A 13,252-nucleotide genomic window follows, 5' to 3' on the forward strand; every position below is an offset into this window, starting at 1 on the left:
GGTTCTTCATAGTTAAAAATGGCGCCAAACAAAAGAAGTTTTTCATTTTTTTGACATTTTGAGCTCCGATAGCTCAAAAAATTCAATACAGATTTTAACGAAATTTTGTGATTTATTTGTGACTATAAGGTACTTCTAAAATAACAAAAAATATTTATTTATTTTGCGATAGATTTTGAGCTACGCTGTTTTGAAATCGGTGAAATTTTCAAAAAATTCATTTTTTTCTAGATTTTTTGTTCAAAATATCCTTTGATTCGAGACAATAACATTTATTTTTTTTGTTATTACATTGTTTCACTGATATGCACAAAAAATTTCATCAAGATATGTTGGCTAGTTCAAGAGATATAGCGTTCTACGTAGGTACAAGTTTTGAAAAAAATCGCTCAAAAATTTGAGGATGCTGTCACAAAAATCTTCATAACTTGAAAAATAATTGAAATTTTTTTATAAAAATTTTATTTTGTCGATGAAATACATTGAGGTACTTACTGTTCAAATTTTAAAAAAATCGGAGATGGTCGGGCGTGGACTTTTTTTTAAATCGTTCAAGTTGACGGAGAATGACCCCATTGTAGGATTCATAATTCTAATTATACAATGTTTTACGATACTTGCTTGATACCAACCAACCAACTAACCAAACAACCAACCATCCAACCAACCAAACAACCAACCAATCAACCAACCAACCCACCAACCAACCAACCAACCAACCAACCAACCAACCAACCAACCAACCAACCAACAACAGCAACAAACCACACAAACCAACCAACAACAACAACAAACCACACAAACAAACCTATTCATGCGACCTTTTATAACATATACGTCTTATCTTTGTAGATGTGTGGTTGTGATTATCACATAGATTGCAGGTTATATTTCATTGGTCTTCAAAAAATTATTCTTTTAAAATCCATTTTTAAATATTTTTGGCGTATAGAATATGAATAAATGAAATAACAATACAAATATAAGAACATATGTTATGTGCATGCATAATTATAAATAAACGAATTAATAAATTAATTAATAAATTAATTAATTAATCTGACTCAAACCAAATCTTAAAGACAATCTTCGAGCTTGTACTCTATGTATCGTAGCATGCTATACTTGCATTGCAGATACAAATACATAACACGTCGTGTTTTGCGCTAGCACAATCTGTGTTGCAAGCAGTGTTATTGCAACTGGGTGAACGAACGATGATTTAAAAGCGACTCTGCGTTCGTCAGAACAAAAAATAGAGAAATTTAATTTTTCAGGAGTTAACCAACTGTTGTTAGTATGAAATGAATAAAAAATTAATTGAATGATGAAGGGAGTTGTGATGTTGATGATTATGACGATGATAAAGACAATATCGATGCTGAAGATGAATGATAATAATGTGGTTATTGATAAGAGAGATGCACTCGACGCGTAAGTGCTGGTCGTGTCAATTTCTTGCTTGCTCTTCATGGAGACTCCTCCACCTTGGAATGCAATCAAAAGCTCGCCTACTTACCTCACAGTTTTCTTTTTTTCTATGGAATTTTTTGTTTTTCTTCCATCGAATAAGAATTGTTAACTTCAGTTAAACATTTTTTTACATCCACTGTAGATACACAATATTTCGTAAACACGCGACATTTTGTAAATATGCGATATCTTGAGCAAACATTTTAGGCGCAACGATGGCTGGTCATTTTTATTACGTGAGAAATAACATGTCTGCGTGGAAAATTTTACAAACATTTCAAATTTTTCCATCAATATTTCAAGTTTATCAATATCTCAATAGCATTTCACAAAAATATGTTGGTTTGAACAGTTTGAAGATGGGTAATATTGACAGATGAACAATTCTTATCAGTCCTTAGCAGTAGGGTGAAACATTTAAAATTGCAAAATCAAAATAAATAAAATCACTTAAAATATAATTAATTAATTAAATAACAATTCTCATCAGTTCTGAACAGTAAGCGAAACATTTAAAATTGCAAAATCAAAATAAATAAAACCACTTATAATATAAAATACATAAAATTTCAACAAAATTTCTGCCTGTCACATAAAAGAAATTTATTGCGAATTTTTACGATGGAGCGAAACATGAAACCAGCGTTCGGCAATTTGTTTGATGTTCACGACACCCAATATGTTCACATGCATTTATTTAACCGACATCGACCATCACGTTTGACGGGCTCGTTTGGAGGGTCTTCCACTTTATTTGCCTCCACATGAAATGTAGTTTCATCGCCGTCCCATTCTGCATTCAACTTACTTTTATATAACACCATATTAAATTACATCATTGTCTCTTTTGTGTAAATGTATTTATTTGTTTGTTTATTTGTTTGTCTTTCTGTCTGTCTGTTTGTTTGTTTGTTTGTTTGTCTGTTTGTTAACCTCAGTACGTATACCGTAAAGTTTATTTTAGAGAATTATAAAAATCCTTCCAAAATGTTCAAGATAAGTTTTTATACGCTGTCCTTCTTAAGTTTCTATTCTATGCACATGTTGGTTAAGAACTGTTACTGGGACGATGTGCAAGTTACATAATTAATTGCGCAAGAAATGGAAGCGAGTTCATGGAATCCATAAACACTCCGGCCATCATAAATCCTTGTGCATTGTTTCCATTCAACATAAACTTCCTCCCAGTGGGCATCTTGCGTGCTTCCAAATTTTTATTACGAATGCATTCATTGCGTTTTCATTTTATACGCGCGCCGTGTTTACGTTTTAGACATCTTATATTGTTATGCAGATGAATAGAGGCACCACCGTGCAACAATCCTTAATACGTTGCTCTGTTCGATGAATGTTACAATGCATGCAGTGTATAACAGCACACGTTCGTGACGCACGGTGGATGGATTTAAGTTTAAGATAGAACAAACGGCAAGAAACGAGATAGGTGACAGAAACTCAGAAGTGTCTTTTAAATTCACTGATGTTACTTTGTACTATGAAAACACTAGAAACAAATAAACTTTTGATAACGTAACAGCCAATTTACACTAACGAGCAACGACTCATTAATGAGAGTAACAGATCAAGTTTTTTGAGATTTTCCAAAACCACTCTCAAAATATTGCGATCGAAATATTTAACATAACAGGATGAAGAATTGATCAATATAATATTCTTTTACTCCACACAAGCTTGCATGTATTTATATACATGATATCACTTAATTCTTAAACATGGGCGTACGATACAAATTCAAATAATTTCACATGTTTCCGTGCAAAACCGCACTTATTGACATACATTCACACACGAGCTTGCATCACTTCAGCGTAAAGTCAAACAAAATCTACACGGAACCACACATATTCTCACAAACGTACATCATTTTTAATGCATGCTCGCTCAGTCCAGACAAAGTTTGTCCCTTGTTTGAACACGCCCAGAACAACGATAATTTTAAAAAAATGCATGCACCGTATAGAAATGAAAGCACGTGAACAGTAAATAGATGTGCACATTTTTGCATTGTTCAATGCTGATGTAGAACAACAAGAAGAAGAAGAATAAAAGCAAGAATGTCTTTTGAAAAATCAATTAAAATGACAGGTGGGTGTATGTGTTGTGGTGCTCAAGCATTCTCAACATTTATTTTCTGCTTGTTTTCTAAAAATTTACATTTCGACCTGCTGAATAGATATGTTGCTGAAACTGAGAGCTAATTTGAATAGCAATTCCGAGTGAATTTGCATTTGAAAAAAGCAATATTGCTTATTGAAACGACTTGCATTTTATTTGTGGCTGTCATTTCTATACAACTGAAAAAATGTGTTTCGGTTATTAGAAATTATTTTTGTTTTGAACAGACGAAAGTTTAAAATGTTCAATAATTTTGGTTTAAAATGAAATAAAAATCTGTGGGACTGAACTGTCAAAACTGTCGTTTCACGTTACCCAACTAATGAAAATGAAATATTTTGTTAGCTGTTAACAAACCGCCAGTTAGTTCTCTTACAAGTACTCATTCAAAATACCTCGATGCAAATGTATCCCCTAAACCTTTTCGTCGTGTCGCTTCCAATTGCTCTTGTTAGCTAGCCAAATGACTTCGCCTTTTTTAACCTGACACTGCTGTCAGTTGTTAATGCTGTTACTAACGCTGCTGCTATTACCACTCCAGCGTCATTGCTGTTATTTTTTTAAAGCTACTTCTACTAATAACTTTGCAGCTGATACTGATACTACATCTGCAGTAGTGGTTAATACAACTGCTGCTACATCTGTTGCAGTGTTAATTTAACTGCTTCTACTTCTGCTGCTTCCCTTGCTTGTTAATTTACTTATATTGATTTTGCTTGTTAACTATTACTAATTTTGTTATTGTGTTTGCTAAAAATTCCAATTTAATATTGTTACAAAATAAAATTATAAATAAACAAATGTTATGCTGCTTAAGAGAAAATTTTAAAAGAATTTACATGTCATTCTTTTTAATTTTAACGGAATAGCTTTTTAAACGACTGCCATTTGGAAACTATTCCACGCTTCCGTCATTTTAGTTGTTCGCAGTGAAAAGATAAACTAGATCACATGTCGGTGAAGCTAGATAGGTTACAACTTCTGTAAAGTATTTTTATTTCAAGAAAGTAAAAACGTAAAGTAAGAAATTGGTTTAAAAATATTTTCACGATTTTTATTCTTTTAAATGGCCGTCAATAAACTTACATTGCCAATTCACACTATGTTAGCAGTTTGATTTAGATATTCATTAATTGAAATTTGTTCTTAAATACTGTCTTTTGGGCATTCAGACAATTTTTAGAATACACATTTGATTAATATACACTCACTCATACACATTCATAAGCATACACTACACATTCATAAGCGCGCGCACACACATGTATAATTATGAGATTTTATTGAAAATATCCAATGAAATAACTTGACAATATCCCTGCTGATAAAATCTCATTTCCTATTTTTGTAGATTCAAAATATCATGCTTTCATAAATTATTTGCTCTTTTTTTCAAATTAGAATTTTTCTCGCGATAGCAATATTGATGATGTCATTTATAAAGCGAGCCAGCAAACAACTGAAGCGTCAAGTATTGAATTTAAATAAATTTCTAATGATAATTTTTATTTGGCCACTCTGAAAAATATTGTGGGCAATAGAGTTGTTTTAACTGAAAATTTTTGAAAGCTTCACTAACATTTCATTCCCAAATAAAATTCCTATTTTTGTTTGGAGAAATGTGAACGTCAAAGAGATGCATGTTTGTTTTGCAGTTTATACACGGTAGTTGTTGCTTTGGGAAGATCGGTTGGTCCATGCAAGATGTAGTTAAGTGTTTGTACGCGAAACATACAATTTATTGGTGCAACATACAATTCATTCGTGCAACCGACAATTTATTTGTACAAGATACAATTCATTCGCGCAACATACAATTCATTCGTACAACATACAATTCATTCGTACAACATACAATTCATTTGTACAACATACAATTCATTCGTACAACATACAATTCATTCGTACAACATACAATTCATTCGTGCAACATACAATTCATTCGTGCAGCATACAATTCATTCGTGCAACATACAATTCATTCGTGCAACATACAATTCATTCGTGCAACAAACAATTCATTCGTGCAACATACAATTCATTCGTGCAACATACAATTCATTCGTACAACACACCATTGCATACACCCTCGTGCATTCAACTTAAATCTGACATACAGCCAAATGAACAATTTGAAAAATCAGTTTGTCAACAAGTTGGGATGCATTTTTTAGTGATGACGTGCTTTAAAAAGTTGATTTGTGATTTAATCGTTAACTTTCAATTGAACTGTTATTTGTTCTTATCAGTGCAACACAAATCTGCCTGTTATGTTTGTACGATTTTTTATATTTCATCAAAAAATTTTTCACAAAATTTTTCAATATTTGAAAAAATTCAGATGTAAATACATTAAGCTTGAGAAATAAGAATTTTTCAGCAAAAAATTTATTGTTCTATGTTATTTAAAAATGGCTGTGTCGGGGAATTTGATGAAAACATTATTTAGAGGTACATGATGTGGAAGAATTATTTGACGATGTGAAGTTCCGTTGGAGTGGTTGTTTGTTTTTGGTAGTTTCGTGAGGGCGTCAATGGTGTTGTAGCTGTTTTGGAATAAAAAAGTGTTGATGAATTTAGTGTTCTATTTTTATCAACTGCTGCTAACTAGACCAAAACGCATTCGACTATCTGAATTTTAAAAGTTGAACGAATGTTGCAGCTGTGACCCAAGGATGTATGCACTAAAGCACGTCATATCATCATCGTCGTCGTCGTCATCATCGTAGTCGTCATCACCATCATTGATAGGAAAAGTGGGCAAGTAAATGGGTGAACAAACTAGATAATGTGTAAATGAATGAGTGAGATAAGCAATTAAATAAATTGATAGGGGTTAGAAATTAAAAAACTTAAGTTTCAAGTATATCGTCATGTTAACAAGCAAACTTGTTTAAACTGCGAACAAAAAGTATTGAAAGAATATATAGTGAAAAAATTATTTGTTAATAACCTGCCAAAAATTTAAATGATTCGTTTGTTGGTAATTATCTGTCTAAGGGCAGGCCTACATTTGTCATCATGAATAATTGAGTATTCTATCCAGCAGAGTTCATGAAAACTCTTAGTGGCTAAATGGGCAATATGAACATTATTTGTAGACTGCTGTTGTTTCTTGCTTGTTTTTATTTTAAATGATTATTATTTATTAAATGGATATATTTAGTTGTAACATTTACATACACAGTAGTGATCAAAAGAACCGTTTTTTAATAATTTGGAAACCAGAGAAAACATATTTTGAAAAATAAAAATTTACTATAACTTTTGTTAGAAATTTTTAAGGTTCTATAAAAAGTTATGTCCCTTTCACATTAATGATCATTTTTCATCCAAAACATCATCCAAAGGAAACACTGTCATTCAGTACCTACCACCCACTTACCGGCTTCCACCTGTTTGGAATGTAAAATGGAAAAATATTGAATTAATAATTTATGAAAAAAAAATTTTAAAATAGAAAATTTAAACCCTAAACTTGATCTTAACATCAAATTTAATGAAAGTTCTTAAATTAAAAAAAATTTCGTTATAAAACAATAACGCCACACATTATGATCTTAATTGTGTCGAAATGAAACAAACAAATCGGGAATGAATGAATGAATGAATAAAACAAACAAATATATAAATATAATAGATTTCAGTGCGTAGTCCCATGGCCATAAACATTCGCAATAATAAACGAAATTGCGAGTGAGAGGTTAAAGTAGCTCAGTAGAAAATCAATAATGTCACTTAATGTCAGTTAATCACCGCAAACATACATCATCAGCTCCAGTTATTGTGGAGTTGAATGGACGAATGGAAAAAATGTGAATGAACAAAAGAATGAGTGAAAGATGAATGAATGAAAGAATCAACTAATGGCGGAATAAAAAAAGATCAGGCTAATGATTGAATGAACAAATAAATAAATGAACGATTGACTAGACAAAGGATGAAAAGAACAAACGAACGAACGAACAAATAAACGAACGAATGAGCGAACAAGCAAACAAACGAACATTACATTACCTACACCTTCCTGTTTCTCCAAAGAATGTAACTCCATCATTTTTTAGGACCGTAAATATATACACCTCATCGATCTTAATATTTTTCTCGCTACTTCCATTAACCGCAGCCACATACGATCGCTTCATCTCTGGCTGCACTGTATATATTTATTTTAAAGTCAACGTTGTTAACAATGTTGAGATGGCTATTATTTTCATTACCGTGGAAATAGTACAATTTAATCACATTAGTTTGACATGTTAGACGTCATTTTCTGACAATTTAATGAGAGTGGTGATGACGATGACGAAACATGACGATTTTTTTTTATTTAATCAATTTTTAACATGTTATATAACATCAATTAATTGAATTTATTACACTTTTTTAATATATTATTGTTAATATATCAACGTTTTATATTTCTTTGTTGCAACGTATCGAAAAAAAAATTATTTATTATACATCAACGTACATCAGATCATCTTTAGCCAGCATCACCTCATTACATTATGTCCTCACATCACATTATATCTCGGCACATTCACATTGCCACATCACCACTCACTCACAACAGATCACACCATTGCAAAATCACAGCACCACTTCATTACGTAACTACATTATTACATTATCAAACCACATCACATCATCACATCAATACACCAGAATACATCAATACACCAGAGCAGGCCACATCAGCATATTGCTTCCACCTTACTTAGCGTATCCATTCCATGCACGCACAACTGCCCGGCAATCCCTTCCTCATCTTATATTTTACAGCGTCAACCAACATACAAGCCAATGCATATACACACACATTCAGGCACGCACACACACATGTGTATCTACACACACATGTGTATCCACACACACACATACATGTGCATATTTACATTCACACACGCACGCACATACATACATGTATACATAGGTACGTTTATGCATCAGCACAGTAAGTAGATGCATTTACACATATGCATAGACATGATTTTGTTTATTAAAAACTATTTTAATTTGAGATTCCAAGTTTTTTTTGATTACTCAACTTCTTTATTTCATTATATATTGCCAGTAAGCTATATCTTTGGGTGAATACAAATTGGCTTATGACTGAAAAAAATACACAAACATACACATAAACATATATAAACACATAAACACACACACACATACACACACACACACACATACATACACATACACACACAGCTGCTCATATTTATTATGACGCAGGGACTCAGTGGAAACGTGTGAGAAGTGGGTAAACAGCACGACCCAGCAGCTCGACCTGGCATTCAATATTTTCTTCATGATCTACTTCTTTATCAGGGTTTGTTCGCCTCTGTGTTTTTTTTTCTTTGTTTTATTGTCTTTCTGATGTTTGTTAGTTTGGCCAAATGAAACTTCAGCCTACTGTTAAGAGTTAAATTAAAATGATTTTCAAACAGAATTCATCTTCCATTTACATTTTCTTAAAAGCGCTGTATAATTACAAATTATGATTATTATGAAAATTATGATTGATTGATTATGTAAATTTATTAATAAACTCAAAATGAAATACGTGATGATCGATTGTCACCAGTTTGAGACCTCTTCATGAATGACTCGACAGATTATTAACACGCTCCCTAGGAAAGGAATGCTTTTAATCCTTTCTTATGAGTGTTATTATATTCGTACAACCGATGTCCAACAATTTGAGGTGTTCATCAAAATTACTCACTACGAGTGAGTAAAAATGTAAACTTTATAAAAGCAGGATTTAAAAAATTAAAAAAAAATCCTAATTCATTTAACTTGTTTTAAAAGCATTTTAAATCATGCTTGCCTTATATTTCAATTTTAGGTGATAGGTTTCATCTATATCATTTTTTCAAGTTTTTGTTTGTTTGCCATACTAAAATATTTTTCATGTAAGAATGTGTACCTCACTTCATGTTACTTGCGCGTCAATCTTCTAGATTTTATGCATTGTACTACGGCTCTCGCATAAGTACTGTATGTACACATCAATATTCTCATATGTACTGGTATATCGAATATCATAAATATGTATGTTTTGAACACACATATCATACAAAATACACGTGTATCATATTTTTTTGAACATATCTATGGAATCAAATACGTGTGTATCATATATGTTTGATGTCGTATGCCAGCATCTTTCAGGGCATGACCCACCAGAATTTATTTCAATCAATAATTCAACCATAAAAGCCTGCAATTCACTACGTACGTACGTACGTACGTACGTATGTATGTATGTATGTATGTATGTATGTATGTATGTATGTATGTATGTATGTATGTATGTATGTATGTATGTATGTATACGTATATACATACATACATACGTATGTATGCATGTATGTATGTATATATGTATGTGTGTGTGTATGTGTGTGTTTGTGTGTATGTGTGTATGGATGCAAATATTTATCTATTCACAAGTCGGTTATTTATGGCTGAGTTGTTGGCTACTTGATGCTGTGCTGTTCTTGTTTATGTTAAGTAGTTGTTGCTTATGATTTTGTGATTTTGTTAATGTTATGTTGATGTTTACGCAATATTATCGTTAATGTTGTTGTTGCTATCTTAGTATTTGTGTTTTTGTTGTTTATGTTGTTTATATTTATGTTGTTTATATTTATGTTGTTGTTGTTTATGTTTATGTTGTTGTCATTGAAAAGAATTGGATTCGTTGTTTTTTGCAGACTTCTAGTTTCCTGATGCCAAACAGACTGATTGTGTTTGTTGGAGGAAGATATTATCGTGAAGGATCTTGTTGTCAATTCGCAATTTAAGTTGTCGATGAAATGTATGCAGGCCTTGCCACGCCTACTACGACAAACTGCACGCTTTAAATAAAACTTATTCGACGAAACAGTTGTAATCCGTGTGTATTTCGCAAAATCTTTAATTAAACATGTCCCACCATAGGTGTGCCCATGAGTGGAGCGTTCGCTATGGCCATTTTTATAGGGCTTAAGTTAGATTTCGAATAAAGTCTTGATTAGAATTTTATTGTTGTAACATTTGGAAAGTTTTTGTTACAAAATACTGGTTTTAATAGGATAATCGTTACATAATATTTGTAAACATTTATAAAAATCCCAACTCTCCTTCGACAAATTTTTTCAATGACATTGTTCCCTATTTCAACCCTGCATTGAAGTACATTTCTGTATGGAACGTGTAGGCTTACAACGTGTATCTGTATGCTGATGTGCTGTAAACTTGTAGCAGTTTGTGGTATCCATCATTCCAATCAATTATTTTTGTTCAACTATTTTCATATAAAAGCTAACCTCTTTAATTATTTGGTCAGTTCATGATCTGTCTGGGTTATAAAGAACCACCTCAAATGTTTTTCCTATCACTTGAACATGGAAAGTCCGGCTCACTCAAATCCAACACGTACGCACATTCATGTGCTTAAGCAGACGGACAAATAAACAAATCACTACTACGTCAGACACATGCAAATAAGCAACAAGACATACCAACACCCAACAAACATGTACATAGACAAACACACAAACGACACATAACCAGACAGTCACACACAAACGCAAAGACATGGGCAGAAACACAAACACACCATCGATAAACAAGCAGATGGACACTCAGATACATACATAGACAAAACACAGACAAAAACGCAGACAAACACACATACAAACACACAAACACTTTCATATTCCTACTTGAATCCTTCCTGCCGTTCAGAATCTACTCACTGCAACATTTTTTCCACTTTTGTTTATTATATTTCATTATAAACACAGACAGTTGCACTAGCAGGCACAAAGAGGGACAAACATAAATGGGCAAACTGATAGACAGACAGACAGATACACACGAACATAGACGAACGCAGAAACGGACGGGCAGACACTGACAGACAGAATGATCGTTCGTGTTATTTATGTGTGTTGGCAAGCAGCAATCTGCATTGAACGGGAGCACATTGCATGAAATACACTTCCCTCTTCTCCACGCACCACATCAGGCGCATAAAATTATACCCTGCATTCTATCTATTTTTTTTATTTTATTGCTATTTTCGCAATAAAATTTCTAAAAAATTTAAAAATCAATTACATTATTTAATTTGTATTAAAAGCATTGATTAATTGTACTATTTTAGATGTTTCAGAAGAAAATCATTCTCCAAATAAATTTTTATTTTGTTTAATTTTATAGAAATTTTATTTCAACGAATCTTTTGCTACCAAACAAACAGACAGACAGACAGATAGACAGACAGACAGACAGACAGACAGACAGACAAACAAACAAACAAACAAACAAACAAACAAACAAACAAACAAACAAACAAACAAACAAACAAACAAACAAACAAACAAACAAACAAACAAACAAACAGTGAATGAAGGATGTAAATAGTGTTCGAGCGCCATGTTAAGGCGAAGATACGCAGAACAAGCGCTCTAACAAGGTATTGATCTTCACGTCTTTCTGACCGTGCGCCAGTGGTTACAAAATACGCCCCTGTTAAAATGCTTCATCTTCCACTCTACCCCTTGACACCCTTACACGAAAGACCATTATTAAATCTCTATAGTTTCCTACTTTGATTGAGTTCTCATACGAGATAGCCTTTTTTCGACTCAATTTTAATTAACATTTAAAATTTTTTGTGGGCGTGTTTTAAGAATTGTTTGTTAATATTTTATCTGACCTTTTTGTAGTGGTCAAGTTTTAAATATGCATTTTTATGTGAAAGTACTTAAAAATGCGCCTTTTTGAAATGGCCTAGGCTTTCTCCTTAAAACGCCACTGTGTATCAAAAAAATTCAATAATGAAAAATTACATTTTGATTTTGAAAACTTATTAGGCTAATTATGATTGTTATACAAATTAATTTGGTTATAAGATAGTTTATTTAATTTTATTGAATTACTTTGTAAATAATTTTATACGCAGAAGAGGGCGGCTTGGTTTGACCTTTAATTTGCACACCTCAGCCTTAAGCTTTTTAACTACCGGCTGGACTCCAGCATTCATCTAAATGTAAATTCTTACTGACCCTAACCCTAACCCTAAGCAGAATTATTTTGCATTCTTGTTTATTATTTTATTATTAATAAACTCATTCTATTTCTGTTCTTTCATAATTGTAAAATAATCGTAAAAATAGTTGAAACATATTATTAGTATTACAGTCTTCCTGATTTTTAACCATGTTTTTATTCGTTAAGTAATCAGCACAAGTTTATTTAACTTCTTAGTTACTGGTAAGTCAATAAAATTTGGAAGAATATAATATTGTGATACACCTACTTGCACATTGTATGGTACATATATATGTTGTTGTACGTTCGTTGTAGTACACACACTGTAGTACATACATGGCAATACAAGTTTTCTCATTTTTTTCATTGTTAGGTTTCATGTTATAAATTTAAAAGCTATTCATTCAAAAAATTTTCTATTTGACGTGCACTTGTCTGTTTTTGTTGTTTTAAAAATGCTTGCCTATGGATGCTTGTTGATGTCATTCTATAAATACTGTGTCATACATCGAAGTGTACACTTTTGAAACACACACAATATGTCTTGTATGTCATGTCGCATATAGTACCTATATCGCATATAGTACCTATA

General features: G+C 32.2%; 1 protein-coding gene across 1 annotated transcript in view; it reads left to right on the top strand.

Moving 5' to 3' along the window:
• Positions 1-8,848: 8,848 nt before the first annotated feature.
• The window catches only part of HELRODRAFT_119046 (hypothetical protein), a gene marked incomplete at both ends in the record, with an annotated part of 38,253 nt that continues 33,849 nt past the window's right edge, over positions 8,849-13,252 (top strand). The window contains one exon of the mRNA XM_009017985.1: positions 8,849-8,944. Within this exon, the coding sequence (XP_009016233.1) occupies positions 8,849-8,944 (96 nt within the window). The remainder of the gene's footprint in view (positions 8,945-13,252) is intronic.

This window comes from Helobdella robusta (assembly GCF_000326865.2).
Source record: "Helobdella robusta unplaced genomic scaffold HELROscaffold_20, whole genome shotgun sequence".
NCBI lineage: Eukaryota > Metazoa > Annelida > Clitellata > Rhynchobdellida > Glossiphoniidae > Helobdella > Helobdella robusta.